The sequence below is a fragment of the Nycticebus coucang genome, chromosome 18, assembly GCF_027406575.1.
Source record: "Nycticebus coucang isolate mNycCou1 chromosome 18, mNycCou1.pri, whole genome shotgun sequence".
NCBI classification, from domain to species: Eukaryota; Metazoa; Chordata; class Mammalia; order Primates; family Lorisidae; genus Nycticebus; species Nycticebus coucang.
The window spans coordinates 59,328,979-59,356,504 of record NC_069797.1 but is presented as its reverse complement, the minus strand read 5'-3'; the positions used below and the strand labels follow the sequence as shown (position 1 = coordinate 59,356,504).

The 27,526-nt window shown below is 47.2% G+C and overlaps 1 protein-coding gene across 2 annotated transcripts; it reads left to right on the top strand.

Moving 5' to 3' along the window:
• Nucleotides 1-851: 851 nt before the first annotated feature.
• MPP3 (MAGUK p55 scaffold protein 3) lies at nt 852-26,852 on the top strand. 2 transcript variants are annotated; one of them, XM_053569997.1, is made up of 19 exons: nt 852-1,056; nt 2,281-2,334; nt 2,518-2,636; nt 2,846-2,923; nt 4,100-4,180; nt 4,405-4,542; nt 6,310-6,391; nt 7,596-7,681; nt 7,920-7,994; nt 11,382-11,578; nt 13,993-14,057; nt 15,318-15,338; nt 15,888-15,929; nt 16,975-17,139; nt 17,242-17,322; nt 18,688-18,781; nt 18,985-19,093; nt 20,490-20,612; nt 26,421-26,852. In XM_053569997.1, the coding sequence occupies exons 2-19, from the start codon at nt 2,310-2,312 to the stop codon at nt 26,595-26,597; spliced, it is 1,758 nt and encodes a 585-aa protein (XP_053425972.1). In that variant the 5' UTR covers nt 852-1,056; nt 2,281-2,309; the 3' UTR covers nt 26,598-26,852. The 2 variants fall into 2 exon arrangements, with proteins under 2 accessions (XP_053425972.1, XP_053425973.1); XM_053569998.1 differs by lacking the exon at nt 852-1,056 and adding an exon at nt 1,275-1,327.
• The last annotated feature ends 674 nt before the right edge of the window (nt 26,853-27,526 follow it).

The window sequence follows — 27,526 nt, the reverse complement described above, 5'->3', positions numbered from 1 at the left end:
TACCGACCCATTTCTTCTGGTTGATGTGCAGCGCTGGGCCTACTCCGAGACTGAACCTCTGGCTGGCTCCTCCCAGTTTCTGCTGCGCGGCTCTTTGCTGCTGGGGTTGATCAGGGTGGGAACTCACCCACTTGCCCACTCCTTGCCCTCTGATGCCCACAGCCACCTGGTCACTCACACAGCAGCTCCTGTGGTCTCCTCCATACACATTCTTTCACTCCTGAGCCTCAGTTTCCTCAACTTCAGAGTCAAAATAATAATGGTGTCTATCTCAGCGGCTAATGTAATGCTAAGTGATCTGAGGAGTACCTGGGCATAGATATAGCACAATAGAACTCAGCGATTGTCATGGCCATTTCGGAGCTCTTTCCCCGAGAGAAGCCCCTGGACTCCAGTCGCCTTTCCCCCGCAGCCCCACCCCCTCCTCCAGCCCGGCAGATCCGAGCCCGCCTTTCTCTCCTGCTCCACTTCTCCCTCCCAGCTCCGCGCCCCAGCGCAGCACGCACCGATAAATCTTTCCCAACACGTTGCATTGTTACAGCGAGTTGCCCTCGCGTCCGCCCGGCCCTTGCCCGGGCTTGGGCGTTCCTCAAATCCAGGATCCCTGCCTTGGTCGTCTTTGAAGCCCCAGTCCCTGGCACAGTGCCTGGCACTTGGAAGGCGCTCAATAAATGTTTGCAAAATTGAATTCTGCGTTGAGCAGGTGTCCACCCCTTCATTCGCGGGGGGTTGTATGTGCGGGCGTGGGGTCGCAGGGAAGGCTGGCTGTGTGCCCGGGCGAGGAGACGCGCGCGCGCGCACACACACGCAGGGGCTCCAGGAGCAGGAGAGTGGGAGGTGGGGGTAGGACGCTGGCGAGCAGAGCCGGGGCCCCAGCGGTGCCCGCCGGCGAGTCTGCCCGCACTCCTCCCCCTCCTCCCGCGCCTCCTCCGGCTCTGCCGCCCCCGCCCCGCGCGGCCGCAGCAGGGAGGGGCCTGGGGGGCGGAGCCAGTGGCGGCCCAGGCTGGGGCACCCGCGCGCCTCGGGGTCGCCGAGCGGAGATCCCGGCGTAAGGAGGTAGGCACCGATAAGGGAGCGGGTTTCCGCGGCGGGAGGGCGGGGCGGGGAGGGAGGATGGGCCAAGACCCGTCCTGAGCCTGCTCTGGCAGCCGCGCGGCCCAGCGAGCCCCCGCTTGGGGGGGCTCAGTCTCCGCCCTCCGTCCCCCAGCTTTCCTCCTTCCGCACTCTCACCCCCGGGCGCCCAGCTCCTTCCCCGCCGCTTCATGTCCTCCAGGACCGCCCTCCGAGCGTCCCTGGGGCTTCGCTTCTTCTCCCAGCAACGCTCCTTGTTCGTCCACAGGTTCCTTCCGAAGGGAGCTGGAGCCAGCGCTCGGCCGCCTGAGGGGAGATGGGTGGGCACAGCTGGAAGCAGCTGGAGGATGAGTCCGGTGTTGTGGGGGTGGGGACTGGAGGGCCCGGGTACCATTCTTACGCCTCTCGGTGTCACTGATGCTCAGTGCAGCGGGCTAGCTCCATGTTTGCGGAATGAATGAATCACGTCTCTCCTTGTCCCCTTCTGAAGGAGGACTTTTTGAGGTCCACGTGCTGCTGAGCACATTTAGGGCCTCCTAAGATAGGGGTCCCACCCCCTCTCGCGTCGCATAGTAGAAACCTGACTTTCATTGCTGTACTCCCTCTTTACGCTCCATTCTGGAGACTCCCTTTGGGTTGGAGGTTGGGGACAGGTTGCAGGAGAGGGGGCTTGTAGGCCCAGAAAGAACTTGTTGAAGGTGTGTCTGGGCAGGGGACTTGAGCAAAACCTAAGGTGACTGTGCATGTGAGGGGGCTGCTGTACAGGAGAGCATCCACTGTCAGGCAGGGGTAACTTGACACCTCCAAGGCCAGCTTGGAAGAGGTGACTCTGATCCACAAGTTATTTACCGAACCCCAAACCAAGGCTCTCTGTTTCTTCATGGGTGGAATGGAAACATTCCACTTTACACTTTACTCCTGATAGTTTCACTTTACACTTTACTCCTGATAGCACTTTACCCAGATTAAGAAAAATATTATATAAAATTACCCAGTACAATGCTTGGCACATTGGGGCCATTCGGTAAATCTTAATTTTATTTTCTTCTTTTCTGAAAAAGATGAAAGTGAGCAGACTGATTTGTTCCTGTCTTCTCTGTCACGAACTAGTCATAGACACAGGAGATGTGTGATTACTGTTTGTTGAATGAATATGCTTGATGGAGTTTCAGCACCTAGTCCCCACCCCCTTTCTCTCAGAATCTGCAGGGACAGCTGGGGACCTGACCTGTACAGGCATGCCAGTGCTGTCGGAGGACTCGGGTGAGTGCCTCTCCCTGACTGGGCCTGCCACAGCCTGGAAGACTGCAAGCCCTAGCAGTGAGAGCCTGGGGAGAGAATGTCTCCAGGGCTGGGCTGAAATATTGTTTGAGGGTCGGCTCAGGGACCTCAGGGACGGGGAATCCCTATTGCATTTGCTATACCTTGTTTTTCTTATGCTCTCAGGTTTGCATGAAACCCTGGCCCTGCTAACCTCACAGCTCAGACCTGACTCTAACCACAAGGAGGAGATGGGCTTTCTGAGGGATGTCTTCAGTGAAAAAAGCCTCAGTTACTTAATGAAGGTGAAGTCCCCTTTGCTCCTACCTGGCGAGGGTTTCTAGAAGTCTTCCTAGATGTCTGAGACCCTTGGAGGCCATCCTAGTTATCCCCCTGACCCGGGGGGAGGTCCTCTTATGCTGCCTCCTCACCCAGTTTGCAGCCTTAGTTGTCCTCACAGCTGTGGGTGGGGGTGTGGTGTCCAGAGCAAGCCTGAAATTGGCTGTTTTTGCAGATTCATGAGAAACTTCGCTATTATGAAAGGCAGAGTCCAACTCCAGTTCTGCACAGCGCTGTGGCTCTCGCCGAGGATGTAAGACCCAGCTTGTCTTCTAATCCCCACTCTGTAGGGCTGCTTTATTTTGCTTGTCACCATTGCTTAGCCAGGGGGACACTGGGAATTGGGAGTTCAAAAGTGAAGAAGTGTCTCCTTTTTTTTCTTCCTCCTCTTCTCTGGGTTCTCCGATAGGCAGGGAGGAACCTGTGAGCCTTGGAGCAGGCTGACAGATGCAGTGACATGGAGCCTCTCACTTATGGTGTGTTCTTGAGAAAGTTCTTATGAAAGTCAGTTTCCTGGTTGGGTCAGTTCAGCAGTTCCCAAACCATTCTGAGGACTAGTGACTTGTATAGGTTAATTAGCACATTGCATCTGTGCTTTGGGGAGGCCTGTCACGTCAAGGGACCTGACTTGCATCCCTGCTTACTGGTTCAGTCTTCCCATTTTCTAAAGGAATGTATGTTAATGTCTTGTGGACCTAGTCCCCTGTTGTGTGGCTGGGGACAAGCTGTCCCAGTTGATAACTGAGATGAGCTCCTGAGTAAGTCACCTAACGCCAGGAGATGGCCCAGTGAGAGATGGGGGAGATCCCCCGTGTCCTTCTCCATGGAATGTGGAGTGGAATGTGATGAAGAGCATGTTAGGTTGCTTGGCTCCCAGGCACAGTGCTGCCTTTACCACTAGCTCTGTGACCTTAAACAAGCCACTCAACCTCTCTGAGCTCCAGTTCCCTCTTTCATAAGATAGCATCATGGTGTGGGCACAGACAACAGAATCACATAAGCCCAGGCTCAGATCCTGGCTGTGCTCACTTAAGAGCTTTGTGACTTTGGGCAAAATGTTTAGTCTCTTTGAGCCTCAGGACTCTCATCTGCAAAATGGCAAGGTGTTAATAATAGGCCCTACTATATGTAGTTTGTTGTGAGGGTTAAGTGAGGATGTGCACATAAAGCAGAGGGCACACAGGAGGTTGATATGTTAGCTCCCAGTAGGATTACCACGCAGAGCTGCTCAAGTGCCCCTGAGCCCTGGAATGGTTTCCCTGGGAGCCTCTGTCCTGCAGTGACTGAGAGGCTGATGTGTCCCTGGGTGGTGTAGCTGTTCCTGGGAGGGGGGACTTTGAGTCTGCGGTCTAGGAAGAAGGGACTCTCAGTAGACTTGGAACCAGGGGCACCCCAGCTGGGTGTGGCGTTCTGTCTCATTCCTCTGCAGGTGATGGAGGAGCTGCAGGCCGCCTCCGTGCACAGTGATGAGAGGGAGCTGCTCCAGCTGCTGTCCACCCCCCACCTCAGGGTAGTCACGCTGCAGCCCCTGCCCGCCCACACCTCTGTGTCTCCTGGGATGGGGGTGGAGGGAGCTCTTGGCATGAAGAAATCTGAGGGAGGCTCCTCAGCCCCATTGTCTGGGGTTGTTTTCCCTCTGGCCCAATGTCCCAAACCCTCCAGACTCCTGCCCAGCCCAGGCCCACTGAGTCCTGTGGGTTGGGGGCCAGCCCTTTTCTCTTGCTTTCCTGACAGGCTGTGCTCATGGTACATGACACGGTTGCCCAGAAAAATTTCGACCCTGTTCTCCCCCCTCTGCCTGATAATATCGATGAGGATTTTGATGAAGAATCAGTGAAGATTGTCCGCTTGGTAAAGAACAAGGAACCCTTGGTATGTGGTGCCCACCTCTCTTTCCCACTCTTCCCTGGCACCTCACCTCACCCAAAATACTGGGTGACTTTCTGAATGCTTCAGAGTGAGTGTTGGCAACTTTGTCAGGGCTGCTGCTACTCCTGAAGCACTTTTGTGTATATGTCACCCCTTTTTCTGGTCAGATACAGCCGCCTCAACTGTGGCCAAGCCACTTTGTATTGTAAATTACTTGTACAGGTATATGGAGCAGCCCTGATCACTCCCTGAACCGGAGGTGGACAAATCAAGCCCAAGGCCAAACCTAGCTCATGTCTTATTTATATAACGAAAGTGATTTGGAAACTTGGCTGTAACTATTCCTAATGTATGGTCTGTGGTTGCCTTTACACTATTGTGGGACAGTTGAGAAGCTATGACAGAGACCATGTGGCCTGCAAAGCTTAAAATATTTACATTTGATCTTTTACAGAAAAAGTTTGTGGATCCTTGCTCGGAATACTGGGGAGCATAGGGCCCAGGCTTCCTTGTCCCTAGCTGACAGATGGTTATCCTTTGGTCCTGGCTCAGCATTGATTTACTGAGCAAAGGGACAGGGTTGTTTATTAGATGGGGGAAGTGGTGGACATCCAGACAGTTGAGTGCTTGCCCTGGGGAACACCACAGCTGACATTCTTTATTTTCAACTTCTGCAAACAGATGAGGATATCTTCTCTGCCTCTGTTTCCTCACTGGTAAAATAGGGCAGTCATCCATCAATTTGGCTAATGTATTATGAGACCTCTTTGTGCAGGCTCCCCATTGGGCGCCTGCAGTTCAAAACTGAATAAACAATGGTCAGAGATGCTGGAAGGTTTGCAAATCTAGGGGACGATAAGCTCTGGGGTTCTTAGCTGATGACCTCTCTTTCCAGCAATAATTATCTCATAGACTTCAAGTAGGTGACATGGAGGACATTAATAATGAGTGTGCAAAAGTGTTTGCAGTTATGGCCAGTAATACATGGCTAACATCTGTGATGCTTACTGTGTGCTAAGTGCCTTGTGTGCATTACCTGATGGAATCCTTGCAACAACCTTGCAAGTTAAACGCGATGCTGTGCCCAGAGGAAGCAGGCTCAAGAGGACAAGGGACTTCTGTGCTTAAGGCCACATGCTTTTAGTAAATGGCAGAACTGGATTTACACCCAGGGCTATCCAAATCCAGAGCTTAGCTCTCAACAGTCCAGCCTGCATGGTGCAGGGAATCGGGGCTCATTAGCGCCTTTGTCATCATAGGTGCCATCTTCACTGTGCTTCATGGGCCGAGTCCTTGTCCTAAAGCTCGGCTGGGGCATAATTGGTTCCCCTTGGCAACAACAGAGGCCAAATAACCCTGTGGTTGGAGGCAGGCTGAGACTGCTGACACATACTACTGTCATTATTAAATGTCTTTGCAAGAGTAAAGGCTGTGAAGTGGTAGAGAGGTGACGAGAAAACACAGGGTTTGGCATCATTAAAAGCTTTCCACCTTACCAGCTGGGTGACCTTGAAGATGCTTAACTTCTCTGAGCCCCAGTCCCAGTCATCTAAAATGTCTCAGGGTTACTGAGCTTTGTAAAATGTAAAGTGCAGTGCTCTGGTGATAGGAGATGTCAGTGTTACTGTGTCCTCCCAACTGGGAAGGAACCCACTGATCCGCCTTGTGGGGTTGCAGAGGAGGGCTGGGGGAGGCTGTGTTGGGCCCAGAGTCAGGGTCTGTGATCTGGGACAGCTTCTTAGGAGCCTGCCTGCTCTTTGTCGGATGCAGGGTGCCACCATCCGGCGGGACGAGCACTCAGGGGCTGTTGTGGTGGCCAGGATCATGCGAGGGGGCGCGGCAGACCGGAGTGGTGAGTGGTGTCAACGCAAAGCCAGCCTGGCCAAGATGATGGACATCATCTCAGGGCCTTCCCCCTTTGCTCACAGGTCTCCTCACCCCCTTCCTGTTGGGTCACCTGTTTGGGATGTGCTTTGCTTTCTGGGATTCGAGCTGGAATTCTCACCTCCTCCCAAGCCCAGTAGAAATTTTAATGGAAAGTATAACAGGCATGGAGGACTTTGGGGCCATCAGAAAGGGCTCATGAAGCTCATGCATTGACTTAGCTTGAGGTCTATGATAATTAAGCATATAGTATGGGCTTGATAGGGCATTTCTAACTGGGGGAAAGAAGACATCCTGCCCTCCAACTCCATGTGCTTTGCAAGCTGCTGTTAGGGAGAGAGGGTGTTCATGTCCCAGATTTGTTTGGGTGGAAAACAGAGTGAGAATCAGTGGTGTGTGGGGGAACTGCTAAGCTGGGAGGCAAACCTCCCCGTGTAGGGAACATTACCCTGAAGTCTGGGGAATTGTTGCAGAGAATCCTAAACCAGTACTTCTCAACATTAACAAGCACATGGATGCCTGGACATCTTGTTAAAATGCAGATTCTGATGCAGCAGGGTCTGGGCTATGCCCGAGATTCTGCACTCCTAACCTGCTCCCAGGCAATGCTGCTGTTGCTGCCCAGTCCCCAGAGTGAGTAGTAAATAGGACCCTGCTATATGCAGGGATGCTTGTTAAAGCAGAGGTTGATAGACTGTGTGTGTAACCCTCTAGATGACATCTCTACTAGTGGCTTTAAGTTTCCTTGTTAATACTTAAGAAGACCATTCTTGGAGTGTGTCTATAAACCCAGGAGAGTGAAGAATTGATGACATTTTTTAGAAAGCAGAGGTTATAGCTGAAAGAATACAAGCTTTATACATAAAAATAACTGTGTTTCAATACAGTTATTGAAACTCTTTCTTAGCAATATAGCCCTGGGCAAGCTGCTTAATTTTCCTGGGTCTCAGCTGTCAACTTGTAAATTGAAGATTTCACCTAGTGATTGTGAGACTACCATGCCCAGTGAAGTGCCCAGGGTGCGGCAGGGCTCAGTTCACCCCACCCTAGTCCCACTTGCTGGCTTTAAACCTGGAGTCTGCTCTGTAGCGGACTCTTTGGATGCCTAGAGCTCTGAGCCCTGGGGACTGAGGCTCTCTTCCTGTGCTGATGATCACCCCTGTGTCTCCTAGGCCTGGTCCACGTTGGAGATGAGCTCCGTGAAGTGAACGGGATTGCAGTCCTGCACAAGCGGCCTGATGAAATCAGCCAGATCCTGGTCCGTGCCATGTGCCTGCCGGGACCATGGGGGGGTCTGCAGATACCACAAGCAGGGTGCTTCCTAGAGTCAGGGCAGTAATTAACTCAACTAGGGCACTATCCTCAGGTGGGCCTCAGGGGGTGCTGTGAGTCTTACTTTCATTCTAAGCATCAGTTTTTGGACCTGAGAAATAAGACTCAAACTTGAGAAGGGTTGGACCTGGCAGGTGATAAGCCTCTGTTCCCTCCCCTTCCAGGCCCAGTCCCAGGGATCCATCACCCTAAAAATCATCCCAGCCACCCAGGAGGAGGATCGCTTAAAGGAGAGCAAGGTAGGGGAGTTGTGCTCATGGGGCCCTCTTGCTGATTGGGAGACGCAGTCTGCTGGCTGGGCTGATCTAGTCCTGCCTTTTGAAACAGTCACTTGGGAACAGATCCTAGATCTGGTCCTAATAACCTGTAGAGAACTTTAATTAAGGCACAGAGTGATTCATTTGTTTGTACTCTGCCTCTTTCTAAACAGAATTTGTCGTAGCTTACTAATAAAAGACAAGGTTATTTGAATTGAAATAGAAAATCAAGGCCATGAAGAGGAGAAGGTACTAAATGTGCTGGATTCTGGACCAACTAAGTAACTGCTGTTTGTTTAATTATTTGAGCCTTACTTGGCCATTTCCTCTGTGCCAAGCACACAGCCAGATGCTGGAGACAGTGACGATTAGTGGCTTTGAGGGTTCTTGGTGCCAGGGAGCAAGTCTTTCATTGCTGTGTGATAAGTGTTTTGGCAAGATTCTGTATGAAGAGTTACAGTCACCTTGGAGAGTGTCCCAGAATGGGGGTGTTGGAACCGAGGCTTGAGGGAGGTGAAGATGAGTAGGACTTCGGGGGAAGCTGAGGCAGAGATGTCTGCATGTCCAGGTACTCCTAGGAGAGGAGCGTGTGTAGGAAGCAGTGAGAAGGAGCAGTGTGGTTGAGCCTGGGGACAGGTGGTGGTGGGTTTGGAGATGGGCTAAGCCTGTGTTCCTAAATAGCCTTGAATGCTTTGTTAAAGGTTTTGATATAATCCCTGCTTAGGTGGAGGCCTCCTGAAGCTGACCCTGAGACAAAGATTTGAATGAGTTATTAGGAGGCTACCTCAGGAAACACCAGTACAGGCATGTGGAAGGGAAGGCAGTCAGTCTGGCAAAGGGCATGTTATCAAGCAAGTTATGATTTGGGCAAATGGAGTTTAATCCTGCTGGGGAGCTTGGGGATCCCTTGTAGAACACAAACCTCTGTCATCTCACCCAAGACACCTAAGAGCTGGGTGGTTTATACACCAACTCCTGCCAGGATCTCCTGAGGGATTAATTCCTAGTAATTCCTGCCTGCTGGGTTCGGGTAGAGCAGGCTCCAGTGGGCAGAGAAAGTAAATCTTTAGGCACGAGATGCAGGTGCAGGCACTGGAAGTCCTTAGGCAAAGAGACGCAAGTGCTGCCAGCAAGTGCTGGCAGACGCAGGTGCTGGCAGCTGACCTGGAAGTCAGCCAGGGTGCGCTGACATGGTGTAGCCCTGGGGGATATGGGAGGGGATCCACAAGATAACCCCATAGGTCAGTGGTTCTCAACCTTCCTAATGCGGCAATGTATTTTCCTCGTTAAAAGGGGGTCACGACCCACAGGTTGAGAACCGCTGCATAGGTGGTGAAAAGCTCTTAAAGTTTTTTTTTTTGTTTGTTTCTTCTTTTAAAGGAAGTGGGTAATACAACTATACTTGTGTTTTAGAAAGCTCCCTGGGGCAGCCAGGTGGAGGAGACCGGAATGGGTGGGGGCCAGGGTCAGGGAGGCCTTATAGGAGGGTGTTGTAAGACCCCAGGTGAGAAGTTATTAAGACCTGAACTGAAGTGGTGGTAGAAGGGTTTAGAGAGGAGGTCATCACTTTGACTTCACTATAAGTTTGGTAAAAGGTGAAAGATTTATATGATCTGAAGAGAAACCAGAGTATGACTTCACTATAAAATTGGATTTGAGCTTCCTAGCAGCCAAAGCAGAAAGGTGAAAATGATGAATTACATACTATTCATCTGGATGTAAGGATGTAAGGATAGGAGGAAGCATGCTAAGTTTTCAAGATTGATTCCCACCCTGCCCTCCCAATACTTAATGCATGTAAGAAGAAATATTACAAGGTTGAGCACAGTGCCTCACCCTATGATCCTAGCACTTTGGGAGGCCAAGGTGGGAGGATCACTTGAAGCTAGGAGTTTAAGACCAGCCTGAGCAAGAGGGAGACCTCATGTCTACAAAAAAATTAGAAACAAAAAGAAAAGAAAAGCATTAGCCAGACATGGTGGTGTGTGCCTACAGTCCCAGCAACTGTAGGCAGTTGAGGCAGGGGGATCCATTGGACCAGGAGTTTAAGGCTTCAGTGAGCTATGGTGGTGCCATTGCACTTTAGCTTGGGTGACAGAGCAAGACCCAGTCTCAAAAAAAAAAGAGAGAGAAACATTACAGAATCTGGCACAGAAACAGAAGAGGCCAGAAGGGATGGCAATAAATACTTTGATGAATGAAGTTTAATAAGGGACAATGTCCTCAATGACAGTTTTTTACAGCAAGCGAAGAGATAATCTTTATATGGATATTTTTTATTTGTACTCTTTGATTAAATCTCAGGACATAAGTCATATTGACTCTTACTTCGTGGAAGGTGATTCTTCCTGGGACAAGTTAATGTGGTCCACTGTATAGGCAGTTTTGACACAGGAGAGAACTCAGTTTTCCCAGAGGACAAAATGGCTAGCCTGTCCCTCACTCCCTCCTTCTGGAAAGTTTATTCTTGATCTAGATGCTTGGTCTGGGCTAGCTACTTAAGATTACACCCTTTCCCTGTGTGCCTGGGACCCTAGTAATAACACCTGTGACTAGATGAAAGTGTCTATTCTGATGATATGTGGCCAGAAAGTGCTTACTATTGTCTAATTGTATCTTTTCTGGTTGGCACATAAAGGGACTATAGTTTGGTCCATCTGAGAAAGACTCCCAATTGTTTTGTTTTTCAATTTGCTGCCGAAGTAATTGGTCTCTGATGGTCTAGAAATAGAAATAAATAAATAAATCCATGCCACTGACTTACAGAAGAGACTGAGAACGTATGAAAAAGTGCTGTGTCCTCACCCTATCTTCTCCTGAGAGGGTGACTCCAGAGTAGAGGGGGGGAGTTGGGGCTGGACCAAATCTATGGCAGTTGAGGCAGGATTGAGCTGTGAAAACTGTGGGTGTCGATTACCCACTGAAAAGTGATGCTGAGAAAGCAGTAACAGTAGTTTTGTTGATGTTTGTGTTCTTACCAAAACATCTAGATTACTTATATAACAGATGGCGGCAGTTGGCTTGTCATAAATAACATTTGAGTTGGAAATCGTGCTTGCCTTTACTTTTTTGTTCCCAGGATTAGTTGTTGCTGTGTGTACGCTAAGAGGCTGGTTCGAGGGCAGCAGGTAAATAAGGAGATACGTGGGTGAGAAAGAGAAATTTGCCCTTCTAACGTTGTTTGATTCCTGATGGATTTCCCAACTATAATATCCCAAATGGTCAAACAACAACAAGAACATAGGTGCAGTGTGTGTCTGATTATCTTTCTATTCTCAAGGCTGCTTGTTCTTCCTAAGTATGGTTGGTCACTGTCATTTGGCCTTTGATGCGGAGAAGGGCCACCTCACTGGAGCCCTCCCTGTGCAGGTGTTCATGCGGGCTCTCTTCCACTACAACCCTCGGGAGGACCGGGCCATCCCCTGCCAGGAGGCAGGCTTGCCTTTCCAGCGCAGGCAGGTCCTGGAGGTGGTGAGCCAGGATGACCCCACGTGGTGGCAGGCCAAGCGAGTGGGGGACACCAACCTCCGAGCCGGCCTCATCCCATCCAAGCGGTTCCAGGAGAGGTGGGTCTGGGGTGTGTTATAAAGTGCTGGTTCCAGAGTGGCAGAGGCTCAGGTCCACGACAAGCCCTCTAGTCTCTGCCACCGCTGCCAGAGAGGCCTACTGAGTGTTATGCCCACCGAGGTAAGTGCCAATTGTACTTGTGTGTGTTCTTCTTATTCCATAACAAGAGGTTCTGTTTAGGACTTAAAGAAATGCATGGAAATTTATGCTATTAAGTTAACATAAATTTTATGATGCATAGAGGAAGTTGAGAAATAAAATATAAAAATGCAGACCAGGAGGACTAGGAAAAGATAATTACCCAAAGTCTCCGTTACTATCAAAGCAGTATCATTTATTTCTTTCCTGTGCTTTTTATGTGAGTGTTGCATGTAGAATTTTGTTTTTTTGTTTTGTTTTTTGAGACAGAATATCCCTCTGTCATCCCCTGGGTAGAGTGCTGTGGCATCATACACAGCTCACAGCAACCTCAAACCCTTGGGTTTAAGCAATCCTCTTGCTTTGGCCTCCTAAGTAGCTGGGACTACAGGCGCCTACCACAACACCTGGCTTTTTTTTTTAGAGAGGGGCATCTCACTTTTGCTCAGGCTGGTCTCAAACTTCTGAGCTCAAGCAATCCTCCTACCTTGGCCTCCCAGAGTGCTAGAATGACAGGCTTGAGCCACTGTGCCTGGTCTTGCTTTGTTTTAAAATTTAATAATGTGATGTTAGCATTTTCCATATTATTGTATGTTCTGTGCAGTGTGACTTTAATGGCTATAATATTTCATCAGGAGATAACAGCTTTCATCCCTAGGCTGTAGGTATTTATGAATTGAGCAGGCCTTGTGCCCAGAGTTTTACAGGCTGCTCTCTACCTATGGTTCCTGCCCTAGAGGAGCGTATAGTTTTCCTCACTCAAGTCAGATATTCCTCAGTTTTTATAAATGTGAGGGGTGTAGGGAGGAGTATGTGGTGCTCTGTGAGTTCATATTAGAAGGTTATGACCTCATTTGGGCATGCAAAGAAGGCTTCTCAGAGGAAGGGTCAGACCTAACTGACTTTCCTGTGGCTGTACTTTTAGGTCATCTCCAGTTTTTCACTGTTATAAGGCTGCAGTAGCTGCACAGACTGTTTTTGATGCTTCATTTTTATTTATTTATTTATTTTTTTTTGAGACAGAGTCTCATTTTGTCACCCTCAGTAGAGTGCTGTGGCATCACAGCTCATAGCAACCTCAGACTCTTGGGCTCAAGCGATTCTCTTGCTTCAGCCTCCCAAGTGGCTCAGACTACAGGCGCCTGCTACAATACCTGGCTATTTTTAGAGACGGGGTCTTGCTCTTGCTCAAGGTGGTCTCGAACTTGTGAGCTCAAGCAATCCTCCTGCATCTGCCTCCCAGAGTGCTAGGATTACAGGTGTGAGCCACTGTGCCAGCCCTGTTTTTGATATTTTAAATGATTTCCTTAGCGTAGATTTCTAAGAAGGTAAACCCTGGCTCAGAGGGCGTGGCAGTTACGATGGCATCGCTTCCATGTTGTAGCTCTTTTCCTGTCTTGTGGTATGTGGAATGCAGTGATGATAGAACCTCAGGGTCCACCCGTCACCGTGGTCCCCAGCCCAGGGCAGTCAGTATCATCTGGGAACTTGTTAGAAATGCACTTTCTTGGCCCCCACCCAGGACCTGCTGAATCAGAAACTCCAGGGCAGACTCTGAGATTTGTGTTCTAATAGATGGGCCAGGTGCTTCTGAGATGCTGAAGTCTTACTCCATTTCCTCGGGGGAGCCTCAGATCCATCTGCATTTTTGGCTTCACAGGTCTTGGCTACATCTTATCAGAGGATGTAGGGGAGGGCTCTTCAGCTGCATTTAAATGTGGAAAGCTAGACCCCTTGCAGGAGCCCAGGGCATTTCCTCAACTCAGAGATGAAGACTTGGCTGTGCTTCTTCGTTAATAACCATAGTGGATAACTGGGGCTGGGCTCTCCCTTGCAGGGGAGGGGTGTTAAATTAGGGTCATTTTTGTCCTGGATCTCTACTGGGAGTCACTCTGCTATCTCCCAGCTTCCTCAGTGATGGGGAAGTTGAGGGAGAGTAGAGAAGAGGCCTCCTTTCTTGGGAATGAGCCACAAGAAAGTTAACAACCAGCTGATGACTGTGGACACTGGGCTGGATCCCTGTGTGTGGCCACCTTGGGCTGAGCGAGATTTCCTAGGTGAGAGACTTGGTTTCTTCCTCTGTGGGAATCAGTGAGCCCCTATGATAGTGTACGGTTTCAAATTAGAACTCCCTGTAAAGCGGGTGACCCTAGGAGTGCTCAACTGTGCCCACCTGTGCGATCCAGACCTCTGTTTCTGAGTTTTCCAAAAGACTCCTTTCAGCTGGTTCTCAGGCCCAGCTGATGGGCCCACCCATTTCCTTGTGTCCCCACAGACGATTAAACTACCGGAGAGCCACAGGCACCCTGCCGAGCCCCCAGAGCCTCAGGAGGCCTCTCTGTGAGTAGATTGGGAAAAACAGTACTCTAGAGAGGGTTGGGAAGAAGTGGGCACTGGGCTGGAGGGGCCTCGGGGATCCTGTCTGAGCTTGCAGACCTCCAAAGTGGGAGGAAGAGGGAGAAGAAGGCAGGGTGGGCTAGGTGCAGCTATTCCCTGGAGAGGATCTTATATATTTGGAACTCAGAGATGGCACTGGGGAGTATGTTAACACCTCTCCCCAAATGGTGCGTAAACCTATATGTGTTTGGGAGAGGGTCCACAGTGCTCATTAGAGTCCCAGGGGCTCTCCAACCTTGAAAATTGAAGAAACACTGATGTTGGAAGGGATCAGAAGAGCCCTTGAGTGACCCCACACCTCCGTGTTAGGGGTGCCAGATTTGGCAAATACAAATGAAGGATGCTCAGTTAAATTTGAATTTCAGATGGATGATGAATGTGTTTTAGCATTGGCATGTCCTGTGCGGTATTTGGGACAGGGATTATGCTAAGAAATTATGAGTTATTTATTTGAAATTCAAGTTTAATTGAGAGTCTTTTATTTTATCTGGCAACCCTATTCTGCATAGAACTTTACCTTTTAGAAAACTCAATCTGCTGGTCTTCCTGCCTTTTAACCATCACAACACCACCATGAAGTAGGCAGAGTGGGGCATCCCCTTTTCCAAGATGGAAAAATGGAGGTTCACAAGGTTAAGTGAGCGGAGCTGGGCTTGGGTTTCAGAAGGGCTGTGACCCTTCAGAGAGGAAGCTTTTGTGGGGTAGATCAAGGAGGGGATTGGGGGGGCCATAACTGAGGAGAGGCCTGAGCAGGCTCCCTGTGCCCAGGGCACAGCTGGCCTGCAGCTCTGCTCCACCCTGCTCCATCCTCTGCATCTGCATTTTCCCAAACAGTTTCCAAAGCTAGACAAGAAAGAGCAGGTCCGATTCCCACTGCAGGGTCCTGGAGTGAGCTGCCAAGGGCCACTTTTCCAGACTTGCTGTCAGGTTGCAATGGTGGCTGAGTGCACTGGCCTTGAGGTTGCTTACGCCAGTGATAAGCTGGCTTTCTCTGGGCTGCTAATGAGACACACACAAGAAGACTAATTAGAGCAGGTCTTGGGGTTTAATAACAAACTAACTCGGATCACAGATTTGTTGGAGGAGAGAGAGAGGCCAGATGGTGGGCTCCGCAGGCTCCCAGGGCCGTTGCTGCCTCTCAGCCGCAGGGCCTCTGCTCCCCTCCACTAATGCTGTTCCATCTGTCTTTTGTGCAAACCGCAGATGATCAGCCTTGTGACAAAGGTAGGCCTGGCATTTGTCCTCTGTGCATACAGTCATGGTCTCTTTTCTGTGGAATGTCTAGGGCTGGAGGGGCTCTCCTCCCGCCGTGGCTGTGCCTCTCTGGCACTCTACACACCTCTCCCTGCCCAGCCAGCTCGACTGGCCTGTTCCATGAGGTGGGCAAAACTGGTAGGAACAGGGTTCAAGGCCTGGGAGCCCTTCCCTGACCACCTGGCATGCAAGGCCCAGCCTTCCCTGTGCCTGGGCTGGGTAGGAGACAGGAGTTGGAAGGGTGGAGCAGGGAGGACTGAATCCTCCTTCCTCATTTACACTGATCTTAACTCAGGGCCTGGGAAAGCCTGTTGGGGTCCTGAGCACAGAGAACTAAATGAAGCAAAAGAAGAAGAGCTGGTTTTCCTGGGCAGCCAGGACATGGCATTTCCTCTGAGCTCCCCTGAGACACCATCCCAGAGGGCTCTTCCTGCCTGGCCATCAGGTGCCAGGCCCCTCTGGGCTGGCTGTGGGTCCGGTGGAACTCAGTGGCTTCCCCCTCATCTGTTTGGTTCCCAGAGATCTGTGACTGTGAGGGGTACCTCAAAGGGCACTATGTGGGTAAGTACCAGGGCTCTCTTCCCTGACACCCCTGCCCCCTTGCACAGCCTGCCCCAGCTTGGGCTCCAGAACCCTTGAGAGCAGCTGAGCCTGTGGGACCCACATCTCCCCTTAGTGTCTGTCAGCCAGAGGAGGGCTGAGCCTCTTAGGCCTTGGGCCCCCAGCCAACTACTGGGCACAGAGCCCTAACAGAAAGGGACACAGACCCCTCCATTAATACCAATTTGACTATCATCACCATCTTAATTGGAGTTTATTCAGTGTTAACACTACCACTACACAGCCAGGTACTCCAAAGTACCTTTACTTTTTTTATTTTGGTCAGTTTTTTCAAAGGCCTTAGAGATAGGCAAAGAGGTTTTTAACTTTTGTTTTGAAGTAATTTCAAACTTACTGAAAAGTTGTAAGAACTGTACAAAGAACTCCCCCATACTCAACACCCAGATTCAATTGTTGATACTTGCCATATTTTCTTCATCATTGCCTTTTCTACATAGTGGCATTTTTTTTTCCTGAGTCATATGAGCGTGAGTTTGTAGACATCATATGCCTTTACCCCCAAATCCCTCAGCATGTGTTTCTCAAAGCCAGGGACATTCTTGGGGCAATTATAAAATTCTGGGAATTTAGCATGCGTACAATTCTATTATCTTATATACTGTCATTAAATTTTCATCCATTGTGCCAATAATATCCTTTAGAGCATCTGCTCCTGGTCCAAGATTCGATCTAGGACTACAAATTGCATTTGTAGATGTGTGTCCCTATTGCACAGATAAGAGAATTGAGGCTCAGAGATGAAGAGATTTGTCTAATGTCAGTCACATCCTGAGGAAAACTGTGATCTTGAATCCTAGTTTGTGGATGCCAGGGGTCACCCTGTCATTGCATTACTGTGCTTCCTGACCAACCCCTTCCTGTATTGGGAGAAGGTTGGGAGAAGTCAGGGGACTCAGTCCTACCTCCAAGTCTGGAGAGAGTACTTACTTTTTCCTGTGAGATCCTGGGACAAATGCCACAGGGTCCCTCTGCTCCCTCTTCTAAGCTGGTCTCCGGAGGAGCTTCCGGCTAGGCTGTAGGGAGAGGCCAGGAGGCTCACAGGAAGGGAAGGTGTCCTCAGTAGCTGAGCCTCCAGAGCTACTGACTTACGAAGAGGTGGCCAGGTACCAATGCCAGCCCGGAGAGTGGCCTCGTCTGGTGGTTCTGATAGGTAGGTGATGTCTTGGGTTTCCTGAGAGTGGGCTTGTCTCCTCCCCAGGGGGTGGGGAGGAGCTCAGCAGGGAACCTGGACAGTCTTCCCTTTGTTTTCCAGGGTCTCTGGGAGCCCGACTGCATGAGCTGAAGCAAAAGGTGGTGGCTGAGAACCCACAGCACTTTGGTGTTGCTATTCCACGTAAGAGGGTCCATGTGGGGTGTGTGTTTGTGTGGACAAACATGAATATTTCATGGGGACTTAAACTCCCTAGATCTATCCTAATCCCTTACTTTGTGTCTGAGGGACTACCAGGCACTATTTGCTCTAGGCTGGTTGTGGGACCAAGGCATGATGGGAAGAAATCCATTCTCAGTGGTTTACTAAGACCCTCTGAGACAGAAGCTGGAGGACCAGCTGTCTGTTTCTACCTGAGGTAGGAGGAGAGTCCAGAGCACACTACAGGCAAAGTGAAAGCTTCAACCTGACCCTGACCCTTCTATCCCACTGTGGTAGAGGATATTCCAGCTCCCTCCTCATACTGACCCTGACTCCTGTGGCCTCTGCCCTCCGCTCAAGTAAGCGAGCCTGTCAGAGAAGCCGGAGAGTCCAGTGGGTGGTGTTGCTCATGCCTTCCCTGTGGCTGCCTTCTAGACTGGCAGGGTGCCTGGGTACATCCCTGGGTGATCCACCCCTCCTGATTCTTGAGGTTTCCTGTTGCTAGAGGGAGCTGGTATGCCAAGCTCCAGTGGGTGGAGGGATTCTGGTTCTGAATGTGGTTATGATAGGAGGAAGAAGCGAGCCAGGCACTCTTCCTTATGTGCAGTAACTTGGTCAGCCCATCCAGTCCCCCGGGGAAGGAGGATTGTTACCCTCCTGTACTACAGAGGAAGGGACTGAGGCTCATGTGTCTTCTTTTTCTGTGGAAGACCAGATTTTCCCCGGGTGCATACATCTCAGTTCTATTATGGAAATCACTATATGTTTTTAAATTTTTATTTGGGAGTCACCTTGTGGAAATACAACTAATCCATAAAAGGACTGTCTGTCTTCATATTTCCTTTTCTCCCCAAATGGGAAATAATTGAATAAAGAAGTAAGAGCATGTATCAGGATTAAATGTATTTGTGGTTCCTTTGCTTTCAAAAAAGAAAAACAATGAAGAAATAAAAGCTAGGATGGGGGTCTCTACAGTGATTATTTCAAAGCCACAGCATCTGTGAGGCAGTTTAGCAGAGCAGTTAAGGGTAGATGCTTGGCATGTGACAGACCAATGTTGGCTTTGCCACCTACTGACTGTGAGTCATTGGGGATGATGCTTAATCCCTCTGCACCTCAATTTCCTCAGCAGTAAAATGTGAGGCCTCCTTTTTCCTACATCAGAGAGTTGTGAGTATCATTGATGTAGCTGGAAAAGCAGAGAGCCCACTGAATGGAAGTGGTTGGTTTATACACACAAATCAGCAATGACCTACAGAATGAGGCACAGGTTTGTACCTGTCCCCCCCCTCACTATGATGTGGCATCTCTTTGCCCAGCTTGCCTTCTTTTGTTTTTCTTTAAAAGATACCACCAGGCCCAGAAAGAGCCATGAGAAGGACGGAGTGGAATATCACTTTGTTTCTAAGCAAGCATTTGAGGCTGACATACATCAGAACAAGTATGTTGCTTGATGGGCCAGTTGGCCCTTGGGGCAGTAGTGGGACTTTATATCTGCCTCACACTCCACTGGACCTCCTAGCGAGGGGGCTTCCAGAAAGGATGGGGAAGTAGGAGAAAAGTCATGTTGTGAAGTCCACTTTTCTTTGCTAATTCAGGAAAACTCAGGAACTAAAGGTCTTTTCTCCTTTGGTGGTGTTTTAGGTTCCTAGAGCATGGTGAATATAAGGAGAATCTGTATGGGACCAGCCTGGATGCCATTCAGGCTGTTCTGGCCAAAAACAAAGTTTGTGTGGTGGACGTGGAACCTGAAGTGAGTTTCTGGGCCAGATGGGCAATTCCAGTTAACGAAATTTATAACATAGACGATTGTACAACTTATGGAGCACTTGACCTCAGACTAAGGAATTTTTAGTCTAGAGTGCTGGACCTTAAATTTCCTTGGATTGCCCTTTGAGAATCTAATGAAAGCTTTGTACCCCCAAGTGTGTCCCTCTATCCACAAATACTGCATTAATTGTGGGGAACTTTTGGATCTTCTGGTGGCCCAAGGACCCCACTGGTAGCCCCTGAATGGAGCAAATCACCCAGTAGGTGGAGGCACTGATTGGCCTTTATGACATGGCCAAGAATTAGATGTAAATACTCAAGAGCCGAGCTTGTGGCGCTAGGCCATGTCTGCCCCCCAACCATAGCAGGAAGAATCAGTGACTTAGGGGGCCAATGAGGGAGGCAGGCAGGAGAACAGCTTGAAAGGGAAAAAGAGGGAGGAAGACATGACCCTGAAAAGTGCTTCAAAAACATTTCCAGTTCTGCACGCCCAGCATGCTGCAGGCTCTGCAGGGGCTCAACAGTCCTTTTAACCTTGTCTTTCAGAAAAACTTCCAAGCTTTGAGCTCAATCTAGGCTTTTTTTTTTTTTCCTCTATAGAAACAGATCTCTGATTTTATGATATAAACCATGGGTTTTATTTTATAGAAATTTGCTTGAAACAGTTTCCAAAAATCACATTATGCCTAAAAAGGAAAACTCCCACTGATTTGGACTTATTGAGAGTCGTCAAAATTAAAAGTCTAAATTTAAAAAATTTTTTTGAAAAGTGATTTTATTGATTTGGAGGGGCGTTCAGATAGGGCATATATAGCATTTTAATAACACTACAAATAGAGGCAATTGCAGTATAGGTAAAATGCATTAATTAACATGATTTGTATATCTAACCATATGGTTTATTTCAGGTAATCTCTCAGGCGATCTCATTTGCTTTGCAAACCTTTTCTTCTTTGACTATCTGGAGGAGGGCAATGTGGTAGCATAAGTTTTGCATTAGTGTAGTCCAAATTGATGAAGTTTAACTAAATAGATACACATCCTTGTCCTCCATCAGGAGTGTCAGGAGCCAGCAGGGGAGAAGGACTACAAAGGTTAATTAGAGCTGGAAGGGTCAGAACTAAGAGAGACAGTAACTCTGAGCTGATGCTTTTTCCTAGCTAATGTACCTTCAGGGGCGGCTGAGTTCAGTGTCAAAGTGAAGGATGAGAAAACAGGCAGTTGATCTACCAAGTTGAAGTCCATTGTCTTGGAACAAGTGTAACTGGAACCTTTGTCATCGAGGTTATGGGATTGAAGCACACAATTATTGAGCTCTAAAAAGTATCTTTCACAATAAGATATTTCGAAAGTATATAATCCCAAATTTTCTTTCTCAGGCACTGAAACAACTGAGGACCTCAGAGTTCAAACCCTATATTGTATTTGTAAAACCTGCGATCCAGGAAAAAAGAAAGACGCCACCTATGTCCCCAGCTTGTGAGGACACAGCAGCCCCTCTTGTAAGTTTAAAGTTGATCATTTCTTTTGGGAAGGCCTAAAGAAGGCTGTTAAAGCATAAGGGTGCTTGAAGCTGAAAGGGACACAGGACAGATCTCTGTACAAGGCCATTTTTGCATTTTACCTATTGGCAAAACTTAAAGGAGATGGTTATATGGCCGGAAGGCTCACAGTGGAATAGCCAGAAGTGCCTCCCAAACCAGGCAGGGGTGACTTTGCCTGGGCTTAATACCCGACATTCCCTTGTGTAAGCACCCTTCCCTCAAATATGACGTCTATCAGGAACCTGTTTTGAGTGTGACAAACTATATTCATCTGTTAAACTCCTAAGCCAAAGCCCAGTATTTTCAAATTGCAATGCCAACTAACCAGGTCATTAAGATTGCTTTCAAACTCGTTTGAATCATCAGAGAATTAATCTATTTCTAAAACTAGTGGATGAGATCATCAAGTGTGTTCCTAAATGAACTTCTGTTGCACTGTCATAGATTCTTTGTTCCACCCAGTGTGTGTCAGGACCCTCACCCTGAACCTAAATATTTGACCGAGTTTTTCCAGTAGACATGGCCTTGGTGACTTATCTTTTCTGGTTTTCACCAGGGTTGGTTAGGGGAATGAAAGAAGAGTTGTGATGGGTAGGGAGGGTTCTGAAGGAAAGCAGTCCCAGAGTACACTTTGCTTGCTGTCCAGTATGGCTAGTTTCATCTGAAAAGAAGCCCTCTTAGCTCCTTTCCCTTGGTCAGGAAGCTCCCTCCAAGTAAAAGTTTTGACGCAATCCTAGTTCATATTAATTCTCTGTTTTGATTGTCCACATAAATATGTTATTTAGAATGATAGGCTTAGAAGGGACATTAGAAATGTTTTCCTTTAGGAACTCTAAGGAGATAATTGGCTTGGTCTAGAATCACTTAGAAACATACAATATGTTCATCATAGTGGTGATAATAGCAATAATGAAAAAATGAGCAACAGCCTAAATGTTCAGTAGTGGGGGGCAGTTTAATATACTACGTTACATGACACTCGCAAAGGGAATGGAATATTATTGTAGCAAATTAAAATCCTGTGTTTGAGGAATATTTGATGACACAGCCAAATACAATAAAATGTTAAATGGAAATAAATCAGAAAATTAAAAATTCGTTTAATTTTATGTCACACACAAAAAGTACATTAAAATGCTAAAGGTAGTTCTCCCTGAATAGTGGGCTCATGACTAATTTTTGTTTCCTTTTCTATGTTTTACTGTATGTCTTTTTTTTGTTTGTTTTGTTTTGTTTATTTTCATCTTTTTTTTTTTTTTTTTTTTTGTGGAGACAGAGTCTCACTTTATGGCCCTCGGTAGAGTGCCGTGGCCTCGCACAGCTCACAGCAACCTCCAACTCCTGGGCTTCAGCGATTCTCCTGCCTCAGCCTCCCGAGTAGCTGGGACTACAGGCGCCTGCCACAACGCCTGGCTATTTTTTGGTTGCAGTTCGGCCGGGGCCGGGTTTGAACCCATCGCCCTCGGTATATGGGGCCGGCGCCCTACTGACTGAGCCACAGGCGCTGCCCTGTTTGTTTTGTTTTTAGAGAGGAGGGTAAATAGCTTTATTGAGAGAAAATTCACATACGGTACAGTTCATCTGTTTAAAGTATACAATTCACTGATCCTTTCACAGAGCTGTTGTCATTACCACAGTCAATTTAATTAATTAACTAATTAATTTTTTTTTGAGACAGAGTCTCACTATGTCACCCTCAGCAGAGTGCTGTGGCATCACAGCTCACAGCAACCTTAAACTCTTGGGCGTAAGTGTTTCTCTTGCCTCAGCCTCCCAAGTAGCTGGGACTACAGATGCCGCCACAACACCTGGCTATTTTTTTGTTGCTGTTGTTTAGCTGGTCCAGGCCGGATTCGAACCTGCCACCCTCAGTGCATGTGGGTGGAGCTGTAACCGCTATGCTATGAGCACCGAGCCAGCCACAGTGAATTTAAGAGCATTTTCATCTCCAAAAGAAACCCGCTCCCACTAGAATATCCCATTCTGTTTCCCTTCAACCCTATCCTAGCTGCAGGCAATGGCTAATCTCCTTCCTGTCACTATAGATTTATTTATTCTAAACATTACATATAAATGCAATCATACAGTATGTCACTGTTACATCTGGCTTCTTTCAATGAATATAATGTTTTTACAGTTCATTCATCATATATCACTACTTCATTCTTTTTTATGGCTGAATAATATTTCAAATATGACATCTTATTTATCCATTCATCAACTAATGGACATTTAAGTTATTTCTACTTTTTAAGCTATTATAAATAATGCTATGAATATTCATGTACAAGTTTGAATGTACACACGTTTTCATTTCCCTTGGGTATATACCTAGGTATGGAACTGTGGGATCATATGATAACTCTCTGTTTAACAACTGGAAGAGCTGCCAGTCTCCTTTCCATGACAGCTGCACCATTTTACCTTCCCACTAACAGTTTTCAGGATTCTAATTTCCCCATATCCTCACCAACACTTGTTATTGTCTTTTTTATTATGGCCCCACTACTGGCCACCGTGTCTCATTGTGTTTTAAAATTTGCATGTTTCTAATGATTGATGTTGAGCCTCTTTTAATGTGTTTATTGGCCAAAAAAGATAAGGATTTATTTCTGAACTTTGAATTCTATTCTGTTAACCTTTATGTTTCTCCTTATGCCAATACCACACTGTCTTGATTACTAGCTTTTGCAGTAAGTATGAGACTTCTAATTTTGTTCTTCTTTTTCAAGATTCATTTGGGTATTCTAAGTTCTTTGTGAAGCCATATGAATTTTAGGATCATTTTGGTCAGTTTGTTTTACTATATTCTGGGGGGATTTGTCTTGTTTTACAAATATTTTAGGACTGAAAGAATAACTAGGGGGAAGCCTTTTGTAAACAAGTGTCAGGAAGACAGAAAGGAAATAAGAGGCAGCTTCCCAGGACACAAAGAAAAATCTGCCAAATTGTCAAGCCCACAGGAAGTGCCAGCTTTCTGGGATTCAAAACCCTTCTTAGCCCAGGGTTGTCCAAGAGAAGCAGAACTTTAGTCTGTTACCAGTGTCCTCCCAGCCTGACCAGTTTTGTTATCTTTTCCGTCTCTTTGTTACCCACCCAAATGCTGCACTTCAAGCAGGTTGGCTGATGATGACATGCAGCTGGCCAAAGTTCTTCTTTGTTGTGAGCCAGTTCACCTGTCAGCTGTAAAATCCCATCTTGTTCCTCTAGTGTCTCCAGACCCTGCAGACATAGTTCTTTTTTTCCTTTACATCAAAAGCCATAAACCACAGTCATTTTCAACATTAGCAGGCAGCAAGGTCACAGGGAGGCTGTTCAGCTACAGAGTCCCTGGCTTTACTCCCAGAGATCCTGACGTAGGAGGTTTGGAGTAGGGCTCAGCCATCTCCATTTTTAACACGCATCTTTTCATGCGATTCCAATTATGTAGGCAGACCCCACACCTCATTTGGAGAAATTCCTCACAATGACCTGAGTTTTGTGTAATGCTAAGTATTTGTTCATTATCTGGCACCTGAAGTTCAGTAGGGTAACCTATTACATAAAACACCTTGTAGTCACATTGTCTGTCTTTCCTGCCTGCAAGTTAATGGGGCTTCTGCCTTCTGATTCAGCAAGCTAATCCAACAGGGGGGCAAGGGACAGCACATAAGAGATCTTTCCTATGTGATCTTCAGGACTGTGAGTTTCTTGCTGAAGTCATGAATTTTCCACGAGTGGGTGAGTTCCACTTTTACAGGCCAGGAAAATGGTTCAGGGGATTTATGGGTACAAAGCAAATGTCACATATTTCACCCCATTAGAGATTTATTTGAGTTCTTTCCATATGCAAATATTTATTAGGAACATCATGGTATTTAGTGGCAAAAATTTACCTTTTATAATTTCTTAAATAGCTAAATGCTTCCAGGATGGAGCGGGAGGAGGAGAAACTCCGGAAGCAGCAGACAGGCCCACACGTCCCATGTATGTGTAAGGGCTGTGGAAGGTGGGATTGAAGATCCACTCTGGGACACTGCAGAATGCTTCTGAGTATAAGAGTAGCCATGCTAGAATATTCTGCATAGGATATAGAATTTGGAAGCATCTCCCAATTTTACCCACTTATTTCCATCCTTGGAGAAGGAAGAGAAGAATTTATCTCAGACTTCTCTTAAGTTTCTACTGTCTTTGTAGTAGCAAGCAAGAACTGTTTCCTAGACCTTTAGAACTCATCTCTTGACATTGTAGGTGTTTTGACTAGCATAGGCTAGTCAAAATTGAGTTTGATTGGTGACATAGAGGAGCAGGGAATATTTTGGAATGTGAGTCTCTTTGGGAGAGGACATAACTCACCCTTCTCCCTCATGACAGCATGAAGACACTGCTGCCATAAGGGAGCTGGAAAGGGACAGGAAGGGAAGTGAGTGAATGCCAGAGACAAATTTCATTTTGTCATTTTACTTAGAGTGGATCTGCCTCTTTCCTTTCTTCCAAAACCCAGGCTAATTGTCAGTCAGCTACTCACTGAAATTCTACTTATTCGAGGTTCTTTTGAATGAAGAACCCAGTAGTACTCACATTGGGTAAGAAGGGGTTGTTTTCTATACCTTAATGTTAGATATCAGAAAGGGAATCTGATTAAAGAAACCAGCTGGTCTAAGGAAACAGGGAATTTGATTAGAATTGTTCCAGGACTTTCTTAAATAACTTCAATTTGTCTACTGTGCTAGTGTTTGGTCCTGTGCGTTCTACATTATGAATTTAGGAGTCTTCAGAACAGCATTAGAGTTATTCTCCTTCTCCTTCCCCCAGTTGATTCCAGAAATGCTAACTTTGCTTTTATGTAGTTAATATTATATATATATATATTTTTTGAGACAGAGTCTCACTTCATCGCCCTTGGTAGAGTGCCATGGTGTCACAGCTCACAGCAACCTCAAATTCTTGGGCTTAAGCGATTCTCTTGCCTCAGCCTCCCAAATAACTGGGACTACAGGTGCCTGCCACAATGCCCAGCTATTTTGTTTTTGTTGTTGTCATTGTTGTTTAGCTGGCCCAGGCTGGGTCCGAACCCACCAGCCCTGTGCATGTGGCCGGCACCCTAACCACGGAGCTATGGACGCCAAGCCTATATTTCTTTCTTATAATTATTTAACCTGTATATCAAATTGCCATGTAACACAATAACACTTCTTTGGAAATACATGAGGGGCAGGCAATGTGATATTGACATATAATCACAGATATGGAATCAGCATTTCTCAAAGCCCTTCCTGTCACAGATTTCAGTTCATAGGTCCTCAGGAGGTTTTTTTTTCAGAGTCTCACTATGTCACTATTAGTAGAGTACTGTGGCATCACAGCTCACAGCAACCTCAAACTCTTGGGCTTAAGCGATTCTCTTGCCACAGCCTCCCAAGTAGCTGGGACTACAGATGCCCGCCTGGCTATTTTTGTTGTTGTTGTTGTAGTTGTCACTGTTGTTTGGGAGGCCCAGGCCAGTGTATGTGTCTGGTGCCTTAGCTGCTGAACTACAGGCGCCCCTCAGTAGGTATTTTGTGAGTGAGTAAATGAACAGTGATTATGTTTAGTGCTTTTAACTTTCTTTAAAGTTTGACGTGATGTTGTCTCTACTTGCTGTTCTCGTGTCCCCAGTTGGTTAATAATGGGGCATAGTCATTCATTCATCACTTAAAAATTTAAGGTTGGAACATTTCCCAAGACAAAGGCTGTAGGTTTCTTACAGAAAAGCCCAGTTGCTCCATGCTGTCTCTTTCCTTTCAGGACGAGGAGCAGCAAGAGATGGCCATGTCTGCTGCCTTCATAGACCAGCATTACGGGCACCTGGTGGACGCTGTGCTGGTGAAGGAGGATCTCCAGGGCGCTTACAGCCAGCTCAAAGTGGTCTTAGAGAAGCTGAGCAAGGACACTCACTGGGTACCTGTTAGTTGGGTCAGGTAACTTTATCCCAGAACAGCCAGGCTGGACTGGACTTTGATGACCATGTAGTCCAGCCTCCCTCATTTCGCCATTGAGGAATCTCAAGTGCAGAGAGGGGCAGAATTTTCCACAAATTCCATCCTCAAGAAGAATATAAGCGGGAAGTCTTGTTCATTGTTGGTTTTTGTCTGTTGTTCTTCACTGCCTTTCTTGGGATCTTGAGTTGAAAGGGGCATATCAGAAAACGACACATTTCATTCATTAAAGTATCACCGGAAAGTTGACCCCGATTCTTTGTACCAAAGTTAAGTAGCCACTGTCTTTTGGGGGTGGTGGTGGTTAATTTATACAGTACTGATTTGTAGAGATGTTCAAGCTTTATAAACATAGCAACTCTTCTATGTAATTTTTTTGGAAGCTCTTGTTTTACCCAAGAAGATTTTCCATGCAACTGAAGTTTTCCTGTTTTCAAGCACTAAAATGTTGATTTTTAGCTTTTTTTTTTTTTTTTTTTTGATAGTGAGTGCTTGCCTGATAATAAAAAACTTGGCTCTCTGCTTTTTTCAAATAGTGAGCCCATGTGACCTTTTTCTGGAAGACTGAGGCACACTTCACCATCAACATGAATTACTGTGCTATTCTATAATACAGTGGTGCCTTCAGGGACTCTTGAGGAGTGTAAGGCTGCTTTTTCCCTTTCTAAATACCCTCAGATTCCTAAAACTGAGCCTTTGCTTTGTTTTGATCTGTTCTGTTTCATCAGTTGTCTTTCTTGTTACTGACAATTGCCTTGGTTCTAGCCTGTCCCTACTTTCAGATTATAGGGGCTCCATTGTGCTGGATCATGGGAAACCAGATGACTCCCCCTATGTCTAAGCCATGGTAAAGCATTTCTGACAAAATAAAAGTGTATATAGACTCAGAGTGTGGGCCTCATGGGTTGTCTCTGA